Genomic DNA, 19,305 nt, shown 5'->3' on the forward strand with positions numbered 1-19,305 from the left:
TATCTATTATCACCCCATTGACATATTGTCATTAAAGGGACGTGAAACCCAAATGTTTTCTTTCATGATTTAGACAGAGCATACAATTATAAACAACTTTCTAATTGACTTCTATTATCTATTTTGCTTCATTCTCTTGATATTCTTTGCTGAAAAGCATATCTAGATATGCTTAGTAGCTGCTGATTGGTAGCTGCACATAGATGCCTCCTCTGATTGGTTCACCGTGTGCATTGCTATTTCTTCATTAAAGTATATCTAAAGAATGAAGCAAATTAGGTAATAGAAGTAAATTGGAATGTTGTTTAAAATTATATTCTCTACCTTAATCATGAAAGAAAATGTTTGGGTATAGTGTCCCTTTAAGTATATTAGATTACATAGAGGTTCACAACAAATCCATATATAATACTTTAATAGTATAAGCGGAGCTCTCGCATACTATTTACCCCCACTATATCTGAGGGAATCTATCAGTGTGTGATATATATACCAGTAGTGCTAGCCCGACAACGACAGTATTGTTTATAGTTAGAATACAGCTATTTTATAATTGGTACCCCCTACTCGATTCTAAAACCCAATTTAGCTATTCTAGTAGCCAGCATATCCATCTGAACCAGATGACATAAGGGAGGAATATTATAGCAGCCTCCCATCAGATAATCCCAGGTTCTATCACAATACAAGTCATAAGAAACTGTTTCTTTACATTACTAATTCAAGTCAATAACATTGACTACAATTACAATTACAAGTAATTCCTGACAATAGTTGTCATTTGACACATGACAATATATTTGCTATACATTTCCTGTATTCTAGCCACAGGTGATATACCAAGATAGCCAAAATTGGGATAAAGGTACCCTCTTGGCATCCCTCTATCTATTATATTATTTGGCTATACTCATTACAGTAAATACAATTTATCAAGTTGTCAGAATTTTAGACATCATAACACTGGATCATTGATAGAACTCTATCTAGCATTTGGTTTTTAACTATTTGAGTGTGTTTTTTGTATGTAATATTCTATTTTATTAGTAATAACAATAAAAGTTATATTTTAAGTTTAAACTGTGAAGTCCAACCCCTAGTCTGGGCTTTAGAGTGCTACAAGTGCGTACTTTGGAGTGAAACATCTTGTTTCACTATTTGTCTGTTTAGAATAAATGTTGCATAAGCACCAACCCACATAACTAACCTAGATAATACAAGATACTTGATATTAGTAGTGGGGCCAGCCTTTATAGTGCCATTGTAAACAACTTCTATTGTGCATAATGTAATTTTAATATAAAGTAAGGGGGTTGTTAGGTTTAGGGGTTAATAGTTTAATTTAGCTTTTTGCGTTGTGGGGGGCTGGCGCTTTAGGGGTTAATAGGTTTATTTAGTGGCGGTGATGTGGGAGGCCAGAGGTTTAGTGGTTAATATATTTTATTAGTGGCGGTGATGTCGGGAAGTGGCGGAATAGGGGTTAATAATTTGTATTAGTGGTGGCGATGTCGGGGAGCAGCGGAATAGGGGTTAATAACTTTTATTAGTGGCGCTGATGTCGGGGAGTGGCGGAATAGGGATTTATAACTTTTATTAGTGGCGGCGATGTTGGGAGCGGCAGATTAGGGGTTAATAACTTTATTTAGGTGTCGGCGATGTCAGGGGCGGTCGGTTAGGGGTGTTTAGACTTGGGTTTATGTTTGGGTGTTAGGTTTAAACATAACTTATTTTTCCCCATAGACATCAAAGGGGTTGCGTTACGGCGATCGCCATTCCGTGCTTCAGGTGTTAGAAAAAAACTAACACCTTCTCCCCATTGATGTCTATGGGGAAAGCGTGCACGAGCACGTCAAAGCAGCCCTTTAATTTTGTGCGGTATGGAGCTTTTCGCCACCAAATCGCACGCACAAGGAGACTTTTCAGAAACCTGTAATGGCAGCGCTATGGAGGGTGAAATAACGCAACTTTTGTTGCGTTCGTTTCGCACCCTCTATAGCGCAAAACTCGTAATCTAGGCAATAGGTAATTAATTAAGATTGGGTAGGTATATCCAAGCAAATGCACTCAAAGCATTAATTAGTAATAATGAAACAATTTCTGCATAACATTTACTTTCCAATTGGCTGTTAATCTTTTGCTTCTGCATTGGCTCCTTAAATATTTATAAATGTTTACCAAATTTGAATGTACAAACTCCAGACTTTCTGAATTTATCACATAGAAAACTCAGACTATCTAACTAATTCAAACAGACCACCTTTGATGGATTGGAATTGTGTCAGTTTGAACACTATAAAAGATACAATTCTTTCATACAGGTGGTGAGAGTCCATGATCCATTACTCCTGGGAACAAATACCCAAGCTGTGGTTCTTAAATACGCTTTATCCTGATGAAAAATAAGATAAGGAGAACCACAAGAAAGAGCAGATAATTCAGAAACTTTTTTAGCAGAAGAAATATCCAAAAGGAACAAAACCTTCCAAGAAAGAAGCTTATTATCCACTTTATGCATGGGCTCAAACGGAGGAGCCTGCAAAACTTTCAACAGCAAATTAACGCCTAGATTTAGAGTTTTGCGGCCAAAGGGGTGCGTTAGCTACACGTGCTTTTTTCTGGCTGCACCTTTTAAATACAGCTGGTATTTAGAGTTCACAGAAGGGCTGCGTTAGGCTCCAAAAAAGGAGCGTATAGCATATTTACCGCAACTGCAACTCTCGATACAAGCGGTGCTTACGGACGCGACCAGCTTCAAAAACGTGCTCGTGCACGATTCCCCCATAGGAAACAATGGGGCAGTTTGAGCTGAAAAAAAACCTAACACCTGCAAAAAAGCAGCGTTCAGCTCCTAACGCAGCCCCATTGTTTACTATGGGGAAACACTTCCTATGTCTGCACCTAACACCCTAACATGTACCCCGAGTCTAAACACCCCTAACCTTACACTTATTAACCCCTATTCTGCCGCCGCCGCTATCGCTGACCCCTGCATTTTATTATTAACCCCTAATCTGCCGCTCCGTACACCGCCGCAACCTACATTATCCCTATGTACCCCTATTTTGCTGCCCCTAACACCGCCGACCCCTATATTATATTTATTAACCCCTAATCTGCCCCCCACAACGTCGCCGCCAGCTACCTACAATAATTAACCCCTAATCTGCCGACCGCATCTCACCGCTACTATAATAAAGTTATTAACCCCTAATCTGCCTCACTCCCGCCTCAATAACACTATAAGAAATAGTATTAACCCCTAATCTGCCCTCCCTAACATCGCCGACACCTAACTTCAATTATTAACCCCTAATCTGCCGACCGGAGCTCGCCGCTACTATAATAAATGTATTAACCCCTAAAGCTAAGTCTAAACCTAACACTAACACCCCCCGAAATGAAATATAATTTAAATCTAACGAAATAAATTAACTCTTATTAAATAAATTATTCCTATTTAAAGCTAAATACTTACCATTAAAATAAACCCTAATATAGCTACAATATAAATTTTAATTATATTGTAGCTATTTTAGGATTAATATTTATTTTACAGGCAACTTTGTATTTATTTTAACCAGGTACAATAGCTATTAAATAGTTAATAACTATTTAATAGCTAAAATAGTTAAAATAATAACAAAATTACCTGTAAAATAAATCCTAACCTAAGTTACAATTAAACCTAACACTACACTATCATTAAATAAATTAAATACAATACCTACAAATAACTACAATTAAATAAACTAACTAAAGTACAAAAAATAAAAAAGAACTAAGTTACAAAAAATAAAAAAATATTTACAAACATTAGAAAAATATTACAACAATTTTAAACTAATTACACCTACTCTAAGCCCCCTAATAAAATAACAAAGACCCCCAAAATAAAAAAAATGCCCTACCCTATTCTAAATTAAAAAAGTTCAAAGCTCTTTTACCTTACCAGCCCTGAAAAGGGACATTTGCGTGGCATGCCCCAAATAATTCAGCTCTTTTGCCTGTAAAAAAAAAAACATACAATACCCCCCCCCCAACATTACAACCCACCACCCACATACCCCTAATCTAACCCAAACCCCCTTAAATAAACCTAACACTAAGCCCCTGAAGATCTTCCTACCTTATCTTCACCATGCCAGGTTCACCGATCCATCCTCCGAAGTCTTGATCCAAGCCTCCGAAATCTTCATCCAAGCCCAAGCGGGGGCTGGCGATCCATCATCCGGCTGAAGTCTTCTATCAAGCGGCGGCTGAAGAGGTCCAGAAGAGGCTCCAAAGTCTTCATCCTATCCGGGAAGAAGAGGAGATCCGGACCGGCAACCATCTTGATCCAAGCGGCATCATCTATCTACATCCGATGACGAACGGCTCCATCTTGAAGACCTCCGGTGCGGATCCATCCTCTTCTTCCGACGTCCAACTGAAGAATGAAGGTTCCTTTAAGGGACGTCATCCAAGATGGCGTCCCTCGAATTCCGATTGGCTGATAGGATTCTATCAGCCAATCGGAATTAAGGTAGGAAAATTCTGATTGGCTGATGGAATCAGCCAATCAGATTCAAGTTCAATCCGATTGGCTGATCCGATCAGCCAATCAGATTGAGCTCGCATTCTATTGGCTGATCGGAACAGCCAATATAATGCAAGCTCAATCTGATTGGCTGATCGAGGATTTATTTTACAGGTAATTTTGTTATTATTTTAACTATTTTAGCTATTAAATAGTTATTAACTATTTAATAGCTATTGTACCTGGTTAAAATAAATACAAAGTTGCCTGTAAAATAAATATTAATCCTAAAATAGCTACAATATAATTATAATTTATATTGTAGCTATATTAGGGTTTATTTTACAGGTAAGTATTTAGCTTTAAATAGGAATAATTTATTTAATAAGAGTTAATTTATTTCTTTAGATTTAAATTATATTTAACTTAGGGGGGTATTAGTGTTAGGTTTAGATTTAGCTTTAGGGGTTAATACATTTATTATAGTAGCGGCGAGCTCCGGTCGGCAGATTAGGGGTTAATAATTGAAGTTAGGTGTCGGCGATGTTAGGGAGGGCAGATTAGGGGTTAATACTATTTCTTATAGGGTTATTGATGCGGGAGTGAGGCGGATTAGGGGTTAATAACTTTATTATAGTAGCGGTGAGATGCGGTCGGCAGATTAGGGGTTAATTATTGTAGGTAGCTGGCGGCGACGTTATGGGGGGCAGATTAGGGGTTAATAAATATAATATAGGGGTCGGCGGTGTTAGGGGCAGCAGATTAGGGGTACATAGGGATAATGTAGGTTGCGGCGGTGTACGGAGCGGCAGATTAGGGGTTAAAAAATTTTAATAGAGTGGCGGTGATGTGGGGGGACCTCGGTTTAGGGGTACATAGGTAGTTTATGGGTGTTAGTGTACTTTAGAGCACAGTAGTTAAGAGCTTTATAAACCGGCGTTAGCCCAGAAAGCTCTTAACTACTGACTTTTTTCTGTGGCTGGAGTTTTGTCGTCAGATTTCTAACGCTCACTTCAGCCAAGACTCTAAATTCCGGCGTTAGAAAGATCGCATTGAAAAGATAGGATACGCAAATGGCGTAGGGGGATCTGCGGTATGGAAAAGTCGCGGCTGCAAAGTGAGCGTTAGACCCTTTCCTGACTGACTCCAAATACCAGTGGGCGGTAAAAACCAGCGTTAGGAGCCTCTAACGCTGGTTTTCACAAATACCGCCCAACTCTAAATCTAGGCCTAAGATTCCAAGGTGGATAAATTTACTTAATAACAGGCTTAATACAAACCAACGACTGAACAAACTTATGAATGTCAGGAAGATTAGCAATTCCTATGAAACAAAATTAAAAAAGAGTGGAAATCTGCCCTTTCAAAGAACAGGAAAATAGGTCCTTATCAAGACCATTCTGTAGAAACTGCAAAATTCTAGGAATTCTAAAAGCATGCCAAGAAAAAACATTTATGATCAATTTTCCTCATCAAAGGCTTTTGATCCTGAATCAGAGTCTTAATCACAGAATAAGAAAAAATCTCTATGTCTTAGAAATAATCGTTCAATCTCCAAGCCATCAAGCTAAGAGATTTGAGATCTGGATTAAAAAAACGTGCCAAGGTGGCAACTGGACTTCTGAACCAGATCTGCATACCAAACCATGCAAAGCCAAGCTGGAGCAATCAGAATAACTGATGATTCCTTCTGCGTGATTTTGGAAATTACTCTGGGAGGAAACACATAGGCAAGATGAAAGGACCAAGGAGCTACTAGAGCATCCACAAACTCCACCTGAGGATCCCTGGACCTCACAAAGTACCTGGAAAGTTTGGTATTTATCTCTGGGAGCAACCAAAGATCCGCAATCTGATAGAAAACCTTCTGATGGAGAGACCATTTTCCTGCATGCAGAGACTGACAACTGAGAAAATCTGCTTCCCAGTTGTTCATTCTAGGAATATAAACAGCAGAAATTAGACAAAGATTGGTTTCTGCCCATGAGAGAATACCGGACACTTCCCTCATGGCTAGGGAACTGCGAGTTTGCGCTAGATGATTGATATAAGCCTTTGCCGTGACATTGTCTGTTTAAAAACGGAGATGAGACTCCCTCTTCAACTAAAGCCAACTCTGAAGAGCTCGGAAAATGTCAGTTCAAGAATATTTACTGGCAACCTAGCCTTCCAAGGAGCACAAACACCTTGTGCCTTCAGAGACCACCAGACAGCTCCCCAACCTGAAAGACTTCCATCTTTAGTGATCAGAGTCACAGAAAGACGAGCAAAAGAAGCCCCCTGCATAAGGTGATGTTCCATCCACCAAGACAGAGACTAAACTGTTCTGAGATCTAGAATAATTCACTGAGAAAGCTGAGTATGATCCCTGCACCATTGACGAAGCATACAAACCAAAGACTGAACAAACCTATGAATGTCAGGAAGATTAGCAATCTTCCTATGAAACAAAATTAAAAGAGTGGATATCTGCCCTTTCAAAGAAAAGGAAAATAGGTCCTTATCAAGACCATTCTGAAGAAACTGCAAAATTCTAGGAATTCTAAAAGCATGCCAAGAAAAAACATTTATGATCAATTTTCCTCATCAAAGGCTTTTGATCCTGAATCAGAGCCTTAATCACAGAATAAGAAAAAAACTCTATGTCTTAGAACTAATCGTTCAATCTCCAAGCCATCAAGCTAAGAGATTTGAGATCTGGATTAAAAAAACGGACCTTGAAACAAGAGGTATGGCCAAAGTGGAAGAGGCCAAGGTGGCAACTGGACTTCTGAGCCAGATCTGCATAACAAACCATGCAAAGCCAAGCTGGAGCAATCAGAATAACTGATGATTCCTTCTGCCTGATTTTGGAAATTACTCTGGGAGGAAACACATAGGCAAGATGAAAGGGCCAAGGAGCTACTAGAGCATCCACAAACTCCACCTGAGGATCCCTGGACCTCACAAAGTACCTGGAAAGTTTGGTATTTATCTCTGGGAGCAACCAAAGATCCGCAATCTGACAGAAAACCTTCTGATGGAGAGACCATTTTCCTGGATGCAGAGACTGACAACTGAGAAAATCTGCTTCCCAGTTGTTCATTCTAGGAATATGAACAGCAGAAATTAGACAAAGATTGGTTTCTGCCCATGAGAGAATTCCGGACACTTCCCTCATGGCTAGGGAACTGCGAGTTTGCGCTAGATGATTGATATAAGCCACTGCTGTGACATTGTCTGTTTAAAAACAGAGATGAGACTCCCTCTTCAACTAAAGCCAACTCAGAAGAGCTCTGAAAATGTCAGTTCAAGAATATTTACTGGCAACCTAGCCTTCCAAGGAGCACAAACACCTTGTGCCTTCAGAGACCACCAGACAGCTCCCCAACCTGAAAGACTTCCATCTTTAGTGATCAGAGTCACAGAAGGACGAGCAAAAGAAGCCCCCTGCATAAGGTGATGATCCATCCACCAAGACAGAGACTAAACTGTTCTGAGATCTAGAATAATTCACTGAGAAAGCTGAGTATGATCCCTGCACCATTGATGAAGCATACAAAGCTGAAGAAGCACATGACGGAATAGCATCTGATGCAGCAATCATGAGAACTAACACTTATAGGCAAAAAGCGACTGAAGGAAAAGAAAGAGACGGAAGGTTTAAACAGCTGATACCAGCTTTAATCTTCTTTGTTCTGTTAAAGATGTTCTCATGGCAACCAAAAGTATTTATACCCCCAGAAAAGTAACCTTTGTCTGAGGAACCGAAGACATTTTTGGAAATATCATTCTCCAACCATGCTGTTGAAAAAACAACATTCTGTTGGTGTGAGATTCTGCTAAATGTAAAGATGGAGCTTGAACCAATATATTGTCCAGGTAAGGAAACAAAGCAATAACCTGAGATCTGATTACTGACAGGACGACACGCAGAACTGTTGTAAACTAAAGGTTTAGAGATATCATCTAAATTATTAGAATTTTTATCCTCAGCCACCTTAAGATACTTTACCTACAAAGTAGGCAAAAAACCTCCTTTAAAAGAGAATGAATATGTTCAATTTAAACAGAGGAAGACCTCTGATCATCAGAGAAAACCTCGACCTCTGAAGACACATCAGAAACATTAGCAGTAACATCAGTTTCAGGAGGTTTATAAATACTAGAACACAAATTAATAACTGACCTTTTACACTTACTTGAAGGAGGGATAACAGCCAGCATTTCAGACACTGTTGAACATCAGTGTTTTAGCCACTGTTTCCCTCTTTTATAACAATGCTCAATATCTTCATATTCCTTTTACTACCTTTTGTCTCTATAACAAACTAATTTATTCAATTACTCCTTCCCCCTCACCACCTGCACTGTTCATTAGCCCATCTCTCTTAACCATACCTTACTTTTGTATTCATGAACTTCACACATTCCTAAACACTCTCTCCCCCTTGCACCTCATCCCAAAAATCATCTCATTACTGCAAATCTGCATCTCATGTCACTCTCCCTCTTGCTCATACTAGCTGGTGACATCTCCCCTAATCCTGATCCCCAAAACTTCCTAGCCTTGCACACCCATGTGTGCCTTTCAATAGACCTCAAAAAACAAAACTCAGGTAACCTTAATCTTATTCCTCTTGCATCTAAAGCCATTACCCCTTCACTTGTGCACTCTGGATCTCTCACTCCGTTTGCATCAAGCTCACTTCTATCCATGACCTCTTTATCTCCCACTCTCTCAACCTTCTGGATCTCACAGAAACCTGGCTCTCTGCTGCAGACACAGCATCCACTGCTGCACTGTCACATGGGGGTCTCCACTTAAGGCACACTCCTAGGTCTGGTAATAGACAAGGAGGTGGTGTAGGTATTTTATTTTCCTCTCGTTGCACCTTTCAACAAATGCAACCCATCTCTTCCTTCGCATTTTCTTCATTTGAAGCACATGTGATTCGCTTATTCTCTCCCCTCTCTATACGTGTTGCAGTCATATACCACCCCCCTGGCTCTTCAACTCAATTTCTTGATCACTTTGCTGCCTGGTTATCTTATTTCCTTTCCTAACACACACCTCCCCTCTGTAACAACCCACATAGGGTTTTTGTATTGTATTGGAACCCAGATCCAGCGGAACAGCACTTCCTTACAATCACAACCTTCAGGAAATCCTGGGAGTGGATACAGGATCCTGAAAGGTCAGTGGTGGCACGGAGGCCTTTAATATGAATGAAAGGGCAAAGACAGAGACAAAGTCAAAACATCCGAAGTTAGGGCAGGCAGGCGAAGAAAAAGGACAATCCGAAGTCAGAAACCAGGAAATCTGTATAACGGAATCAGAGTTAACACAGACAAAATACAAGGTTAGAACTCCAGAACCAGGAAAATAACCAAGCACTGACTGGGGAACATGCTGAGAATATATAGGGAAACTAAGTCACATGACCGGTCACCTGCCCTCAGTAGGTGGAGCAAGCAGGGTCAAAAAGAGGAGGTCAGGGACTCAGCGCCATCTTGGTTTTTCCCAGAGACCCTGGCCTGCTCTCCCTCCATCAGACCACTCCTCCATTCCTATGCTTAAACGCTGAGTCCACGTGGCGGCCGCCATTCTACCGCAACGGCACGTTCACTGCAAAATTTGGCGGCGAGGAGAGGGGAGGACAGTCGTAGGCCGGCGATAGGAGGCCCGGGAGGCAGAGACCGTTATCGCACCACCTCTAGGATGCCACTGGAAGCCAGGAGCGGGTAAGTATCCAGCCATGCCGTGACATCCTCATTCTTGGCGACCCTAACATCCCTCTTGGCAATCCCACTTCCTCCTCTGCAAAACAACTTCCTCTTTTGGCCTGTCACAATGGACTGACTCTTCCACTCACAAAGATGGTCACTCCCTTGGTCTGATTTTCAGCTATTGATGCACTCAAATTTCACAAACTCCCCTTTTCCTCTTTCTGACCATCATCTCCTCACTTGCAACATCACATCCCTCCCTACAACTCTCCCTTTTTCTATGCCTCACACCAAACTTCACAAAAGCATTAAGTCATTAGATCAGCAACAGCTCGCTAGCTCTCTTGAACCTCTCCTCTCTTCCATCCCCTCTTTTTCCTGCCCTGACCAATCTATCTGCCACTATTACTCCACCCTTACATCAGTCCTTGACAATCTGGCCCCACCTACCATAGTTCGGAAACCACACTCTTATCCTCAGCCCTGGCATACTCCTCTGACACTGTACATATGCAGATGTTCCCATATTGCTGAGCGACACTGGAGAATATATCGGAGTTCAGCTACAAGTTCATCTTGAACTCCTACTATTCTGCCCTTAATCTTTATAAACAACATTACTTCTTTACTCTTATCTCTACTCTTTCCTCAAACCTAAAACATCTGTTCTCCACGTTCAATACTATTCTCATCCCACCCCCACCTCCTAATACAACTTCTCTCTCAGTTCAAGATTTTGCCAGCCACTTCAATAACAAAATTGACTCCATCAGAAATGAAATCAGCTGTCAACATATTACCAATCTCCCACCCCCTCAAAAGCTATTTTGCCCCTGTTACAGAGGAAGAAGTTTCTGCCCTTATACTGTCCTCTCACCTCACTAACTGTCCCCTTGACTTCATCCCCTCACAGCTACTTCCCTCCCTCTCTTCTATCCTTACCCCTATACTCACACACATCTTCAACCTCTCCCTCAGCACTTGCATATTTCCCTCATCTCTAAAACATGCATTTGTCACACCTATCCTCAAAAAAACCTTCTCTCAATCCAACTTCCCCTTCCCACCACCGCCCTATTTCCCTACTCCCTCTTGCCTCAAAGCTTCTTTAAAAGCTAGTATATACACGTCTATCCCATTTCTTTACATTAAGCTTCCTCCTTGACCAAATGCAATCTGGATTTCGTCCCCATCACTCCACAGAGACAGCAATTGTTAAGGTTACCAACGACCTACTTACAGCAAAATCCAAAGGCTACTTCTCTCTGCTTATCCTCCTGGATCTGTCTGCAGTCTTTGATACTGTCGACCACCCTCTTTTGCTCTAAACCCTCCAATCTTTCGGCATTTGCAACACAGCTCTCTCGTGGTTCTCTTCCTATCTATCTAACCGTACCTTTAGTGTAGCCGCCTCTGTGGCATCCTCTGCCCCATTACCACTTTCTGTTGGGGTACCGAAAGGCGCTGTCCTCATTCCCCTTCTCTTTTCAATCTACACGTCATCATTAGGTTCCTTAATAAAGTTCCATGGGTTTCAATATCATTTATATGCCAATGACACCCAAATCTACCTCTCTGCACCAGACCTATCTCCTTCTTTGCTAACCTGTGTCACCAACTGTCTTTCTCATATCTCATCTTGGATGTCCTCTCAGTACCTTAAGAAAATCTCTCCAAAACTGAGCTCATTATTTTTTCCCCTTTCTCCAAAATCTCCACCCCCCACTTTTCTATAACTGTTGATAACTCTATCATTACCCCTATCCTGCATGCCCGATGTTTTGGGGTCACACTTGACTCAGCTCTTTCTTTCACTCCTCACATTCAATCCTTGGCTAAAACCTGCCACTTCCACCTTAAAAACATCTCTAAAACTAGACGTTTCCTTACACAAGACAACTAAACTTTTAATCCACTCGATCATCCTTTCCCGCCTCGACTACTGCAACTCCATCCTCTCTAGTCTCCCTAGCTGCCGCTTAGCTCCTTTACAATCCATAATGAATGCCTCTGCCAGGCTCATATTTCTTACACGTCACTCATCATCTGCTGCACCTCTCTGCCAATCCCTTTACTGGCTTCATCTTGCCTCCAGGATTAAACACAAAATTATCACTCTGACATACAAAGGCCTCAACTGCACTGCTCCCCCCTAGATCTCAGACCTCGTCTCTAGATACTCTCCCTCCCGTCCCCTTCACTCTGCTCACAATCTCCTACTCTCCTCCTCTCTTGTTACCTCCTCACATTCCTGTTTACAGGACTTCTCCATACTGGCTCCTATCTTGTGGAACTCTCTGCCTCGCTCCACAAGACTCTCCCCTAGTTTTAAAAGCTTCAAGCACTCCCTAAAGACTATTATTTTGAGATGCATAAAACCTACACTAACCTTTCCTAACTCCATTGCTTTCCCCTTGAACCCCTTAGAAATGTAAGCATATGAGCCCAGCTGTTTGTAGATCACCTTCATAAGAGCCGACTACAACAGTAAAACTCTCGGCAGGGCCCTCTACCCATTTGATCCCTATAACTGCTATCTTGTATACTGGCTATGTTTAAAACGTTGCAGAATCTGTTGGCACTCTACAAATAACTGATAATAATAATAACAGATACAATTCTTCATACCTGGTGTCGCACTTCCCTGTAAAAAACAAACATAGGAAGTAGTTATATCTATAAAAAAGAGCAGCATTAGAACGGAATACAAGTATACTGAAGAACCAACAGGAGGGGGCAAAGGACTAGTCCCTGCAACACTTGTGGAAGGTCTGTCACTGATTCCCCTTAAAGTGAAAAAGGAGGCACAACCTCCTCCTAGTGGCAGGGAAGACTAATTCCCAGGAGTAATGGATCATGAACTCTTAACCATATGTATGAAAGAAAGCATGCTTCCCATATTGGCCGAAACCAAAACCAATTAATCAGAAGCTGATATCGGAAAGATTGGAATTGACTCCTCTATTTCTAAGTGTCCCCAAAATTATTACTAAATAATTTGTCATTCTATAGAGTCTATTTATCAAAATTATAAAATAGCAGTTGGGTTAATTAACAATTTCTTCCATTTTTTAATTGAATTTGACAAATAACCCTTTGACAAGACTGATGGAATGGAAGGCCTCTTTGATAATTAAAAACCTAACAATTCGTATGTGATTCAAGGTAGTTTATTCACAAAATTGTATAAGAATCTCACAATATGCTCAACAGAAACTGAAGCACTTGTTTTCACTAGAGAAGACTTTTCATCTTTAAGTATACTATGAATAAATTTTAACTTGGATCTGAAGCAATTTTTAATTATGAATATACTTTTTATCTGTTTTTCCACTATATTCAATAGAAAAGGGTCTTTAAGCTACTACGTATAAAAAAAAACTCAGCTATAGCAAACCCCAAACAACAACTATTCTTTAACTAATTAAGACATACTTGGAGCTTCTGTTGATTTTTGCTGTTTTATTCTGGACTTAGATCTATCGGATTCTGTTGTTTTTTCTTCTTTGTCTCTAGACTTTACTTTACCAGACTCAGATGCCGAGAGCAGTGGAGATATTTGCCTAAGAAGTAAAAATAAAAGTGTTTATTGTATTACTTGCCAATTCACCCAAACTATCAGCTCTAGCAATAGAGGATTCCATAGTGAATTCCATCATCTTGAGAAACCCATCATTTTTCAGTTAAATCTAATTTGATTTTTCAACTGAACAAAGACATATTGAATATTTCTGCTGTCTAGTATTGTCTGTTCACACACTTAAATATGATATTTTATATTTTGTCTCATCTTAACAGAGAAAATGGCAATATATTTTGTTGGCTGATCAATAATATCAAAACTGTCTGTTGAAAGAATGATGATTATCGGAGAAAGAAAAAAAATCTAATTCCATGTGTATCTTGTTTCATACCCTTCTCCCCTTGTGCTCTACGTTTAGAGAATTTAAAGGGACACTCAAGTCAAAATGAACTTGTATGATTCAGAAAGAGCAGCAGTTTTAAGACACTTTCCAAACTACTTTCATTATCTTTTTTTATATTCACACTTTCGGGGGAGCAAGCTCCTACTGAGCATGTACACAAACTCACAGGGTATACGTATATTAGTCTATGATTGGCTGATGTCTGTCACATGATTCAGGGGGCCGGAAAATGGGAAAGAAAATTAATTTGACAAGAAAATAATCTATGGCTTATTTGAAATTCAGAGCAGGTGTTAAATTATTGTATTTTTATTATGCACTTGTTAATCAAGCAATTCTACTGAATTTAGTCGTCCTTTAAAGTTTTAAAAAAATGGCTTCTTGAATATCTATACCTTATCTGCAGCATTTTGGGATAAGTGAAGTGAATTCAACCAACATGGATGTTTAGTATGCAGGGATGGATATACATGCCAAGTGTCTAGATATAATCTTCTCTGGCACCTCATGTATGTATTTGTATCAAATGCCCTTCCTTAGCGTGTGTACCCACTTCATAAAATATTTCTTTCAGGGGAAGGGTATTTATTTTTCAGTGACCCACCATAAAAAGGGACTTCAAGTTCAGATTTTTGTATATTTCACTTACAGATGATATGAAATGTAATTAAAAGCATTGTTGCACTCACCATACATGTGCCCAAGGGAAAATATGTCCATACTGTTTACTCGTATATGTCTATATGACATTTTCTTTTATCAAGTATGTATTGACTTTGTTTTTGCTACATATTTTCGGTAAGTGACATAAAAATTAGTTGTCTTTTTACCTGTATACTGGACAGAAGTATGCAAAAAGTTGTCACTTTAGCAAATGTAAGAAGCATCAGAAATTTCCCCAATCCGTACATTCCACATTATCATAATTATAATGATATGCAGTTTTGTATACTTTTTTAGAAGAAAACAGAATGATGTTTGTACAAAGGCTACTGCAATCCGATTTCTATTATTATGATGGTCACAATACAAATATAGAAGCATAAAATGTCTTCTATGAAATTGAGACTCCCCCTTTCCCAAATATCCCTAATAGTGGAGTATATGGTTGTTTTATTCTGTATATCACAGGGAGGGGAAAACACAATTTATGCTTACCTGATAAATTTATTTATCTTGTGGTGTATCCAGTCCACGGATCATCCATTACTTGTGGGATATTCTCATTCCCAACAGGAAGTTGCAAGAGGACACCCACAGCAGAGCTGTAATATAGCTCCTCCCCTAACTGTCATAGCCAGTCATTCGACCGAAAACAAGCCGAGAAAGGAGGAACCATAGGGTGCAGTGGTTAATGTAGTTTAAATTTAAAAATTACCTGCCTTAAAATGACAGGGCGGGCCGTGGACTGGATACACCACAAGAGAAATAAATTTATCAGGTAAGCATAAATTGTGTTTTCTCTTGTAAGGTGTATCCAGTCCACGGATCATCCATTACTTGTGGGATACCAATACCAAAGCTAAAGTACACGGATGAAGGGAGGGACAAGGCAGGAACTTAAATGGAAGAAACCACTGCCCGTAAAACCTCTCTCCCAAATATAGCCTCTGAAGAAGCAAAAGTATCAAATTTGTAAAATTTTGAAAAAATATGAAGCAAAGACCAAGTCTTCGCCTTGCAAATCTGATCAAAAGAAGCCTCATTTTTAAAGGCCCAAGTGGAAGCCACAGCTCTAGTGGAATGAGCTGTAATCCTTTCAGGAGGCTGCTGTCCAGCAGTCTCATAGGCTAAGCGGATTAAGCTTCTTAGTCAAAAAGAAAAAGAGGTTGCCGAAGCCTTTTGACCTCTCCTCTGTCCAGAGTAGACAACAAACAAAGCAGATGTTTGACGAAAATCTTTAGTAGCTTGTAAGTAAAACTTTAAAGCACGGACCACGTCCAGATTGTGTAACACAAGGATGGAACAACAATCTCTTGACTGATATTCTTGTTAGATACCACCTTATGTAAGAACCCAGGTTTGGTACGCAGGACTACCTTATCCATATGAAAAATCAGATAAGGAGAATCACATTGTAAGGCAGATAGCTCAGACTCTACAAGCCGAGGAAATAGCTACCAAAAAAAGAACTTTCCAAGATAAAAGCTTGATCTATGGAATGAAGAGGTTCAAACGGAACTCCTTGAAGAACCTTAAGAACCAAGTTTAAGCTCCATGGTGGAGCAACAGGTTTAAACACAGGCTTGATTCTAACTAAAGCCTGACAAAATGCCTGAACGTCTGGAACATCTGCCAGACGCTTAATTAGCTGACAATCCTTTTTCCAAACCTTCTTGGAGAAAAGATAATATCCTAGAAATCCTGACCTTACTCCATGAGTAATCCTTGGATTCACACCAATAAAGATATCTACGCCATACCTTATGGTAAATTTTCCTGGTGACAGGCTTTCGTGCCTGTCTTAAGGTATCAATAACTGACTCGGAGAAGCCACGCTTTGATAAAATCAAGCGTTCAATCTCCAGATAGTCAGCCTCAGAGAAATTAGATTTGGATGGTTGAAAGGACCCTGAAGTAGAAGGTCTTGTTTCAGAGGCAGAGACCATGGTGGAAAGGATGACATGTCCACTAGATCTGCATACCAGGTCCTGCGTGGCCACGCAGGTGCTATCAGAATCACCGATGCTCTCTCCTGCTTGATCTTGGCAATCAGTCAAGGGAGCAGAGGAAACGGTGGAAATACATAAGCCAGGTTGAAAGACCAGGGCACTGCTAGAGCATCTATCAGTGTCGCCTTGGGATCCCTGGACCTGGATCCGTAACATGGAAGCTTGGCGTTCTGGCGAGACGCCATGAGATCCAGTTCTGGTTTTCCCCAACGATGAATCAGTTGTGCAAATACCTCCGGATGGAGTTCCCACTCTCCCGGATGAAAAGTCTGACGACTTAGAAAATCCGCCTCCCAGTGCTCTACACCTGGGATATGGATAGCTGATAGGTGGCAAGAGTGAATCTCTGCCCAGCGAATTATTTTTGAAACTTCTAACATCTCTAGGGAACTTCTCGTTCCCCCTTGATGGTTGATGTAAGCTACAGTCGTGATGTTGTCCGACTGAAATCTGATGTACCTCAGAGTTGCTAACTGAGGCCAAGCCTGAAGAGCCTTGAATATCGCTCTTAGTTCCAGAATATTTAATGGAAGGAGAGACTCCTCCTGAGTCCACGATCCCTGAGCCTTTAGGGAATTCCAGACTGCACCCCAACCTAGAAGGCTGGCATCTGTCATAACAATTGTCCAATCTGGCCTGCGAAAGGTCATACCTTTGGACAGATGGACCCGAGATAGCCACCAGAGAAGAGAATCCCTGGTCTCTTGGTCCAGATTCAGTTGAGGGGACAAATCTGTGTAATCATTAAGCTACCATTAAGCCGCTACTATTAAGCCGATTATTTCCATACACTGAACCACCGAAGGGCGCGGAATGGAATGAAGAACCCGGCAGGAATTTAGAAGCTTTGATAACCTGGACTCCGTCAGGTGAATTTTCATTTCTACAGAATCTATCAGAGTCCCTAGAAAGGAAACTCTTGTGAGTGGGGATAGAGAACTCTTTTCCTCGTTCACTTTCCACCCATGCGACCACAGAAATGCCAGTACTACGTCCGTATGAGACTTGGCAATTTGGAAGTTTGACGCCTGTATCAGGATGTCGTCTAAATAAGGGGCTACTGCTATGCCCCGCGGCCTTAGGACCGCCATAAGCGACCCTAGAACCTTTGTAAAGATTCTTGGGGCTGTAGCTAATCCCAAGGGAAGAGCTACAACTGGTAATGCCTGTCTTGAATGGCAAACCTGAGAAACCGATGATGATCTTTGTGTATCGGAATGTGAAGATAAGCATCCTTTAGATCCACTGTAGTCATATATTGACCCTCCTGGATCAGTGGTAGGATGGTACGAATAGTTTCCATCTTGAACGACGGAACTTTGAGGAATTTAACCACTCTCTCCTACAACGTCCTTGCTTGTTGAGAGTTGCAAGAGAATGACTGGCTATGACAGTTAGGGGAGGAGCTATATTACAGCTCTGCTGTGGGTGTCCTCTTGCAACTTCCTGTTGGGAATGAGAATATCCCACAAGTAATGGATGATCCGTGGACTGGATACACCTTACAAGAGAAATATATGTTTTTTTCATATCTTTTGGATAGTTGAATATAATTGACCAATCCCAGACCACTTTCACTGGCATAATAAATACTTGACAGCCACCATATACCTTTCACAAGAAAAAGAGAAACATATTGTTTTATTGGTTTATTGAAAACGTTTATTGTTAGAGGCCAGAACACTTACAAATATAGTAATCTCTCGAAATTTAAAATAGCCCAATTCAAATGAAGAATCTAATCTTATTTAACTGCTTTCTAAATTTATCAGAAGTGCTAAGATCCCTTATCCACTATATACTACTAAATAAAATACAACTCAGCAGGTATTAATTTTTGTGGCAGTAATCAAGCTTTATGATAAAAATTAACCATTTCTGCAGAATTAAAGAGACAGTAAACACTGAGGCCTAGATTTAGAGTTCGGCGGTAGCCGTCAAAACCAGCGTTAGAGGCTCCTAACGCTGGTTTTGGGCGCCCGCTGGTATTTGGAGTCAGTCAGGAAAGGGTCTAACGCTCACTTTTCAGCCGCGACTTTTCCATACCGCAGATCCCCCTACGCCATTTGCGTAGCCTATCTTTTCAATGGGATCTTTCTAACGCTGGTATTTAGAGTCGTTTCTGCAGTGAGCGTTAGAGCTCTAACGACAAGATTCCAGCCGCCTGAAAATAGCAGGAGTTAAGAGCTTTCTGGCTAACGCCGGTTTCTAAAGCTCTTAACTACTGTACCCTAAAGTACACTAACACCCATAAACTACCTATGTACCCCTAAACCGAGGTCCCCCCACATCGCCGCCACTCGATTAAAATTTTTAACCCCTAATCTGCCGACCGCCACCTACGTTATACTTATGTACCCCTAATCTGCTGCCCCTAACACCGCCGACCCCTGTATTATATCTATTAACCCCTAACTTGCCCCCCACAACGTCGCCGCAAGCTACTTAAAATAATTAACCCCTAATCTTCCGACCGCAAATC

At 40.7% G+C, this 19,305-nt stretch overlaps 1 protein-coding gene across 1 annotated transcript in view; it reads right to left on the reverse strand.

Moving 5' to 3' along the window:
* Nucleotides 1-19,305, reverse strand: part of LOC128644243 (cilia- and flagella-associated protein 46-like) — a gene marked incomplete at both ends in the record, with an annotated part of 384,741 nt that overhangs the window by 92,135 nt on the left and 273,301 nt on the right. The window contains 2 exon segments of the mRNA XM_053696926.1: nt 12,605-12,609; nt 13,699-13,788. Coding sequence (XP_053552901.1) covers nt 12,605-12,609; nt 13,699-13,788 — 95 coding nt within the window.

This window comes from Bombina bombina, unplaced genomic scaffold (assembly GCF_027579735.1).
Source record: "Bombina bombina isolate aBomBom1 unplaced genomic scaffold, aBomBom1.pri scaffold_480, whole genome shotgun sequence".
In the NCBI taxonomy this organism is placed as follows: Eukaryota; Metazoa; Chordata; class Amphibia; order Anura; family Bombinatoridae; genus Bombina; species Bombina bombina.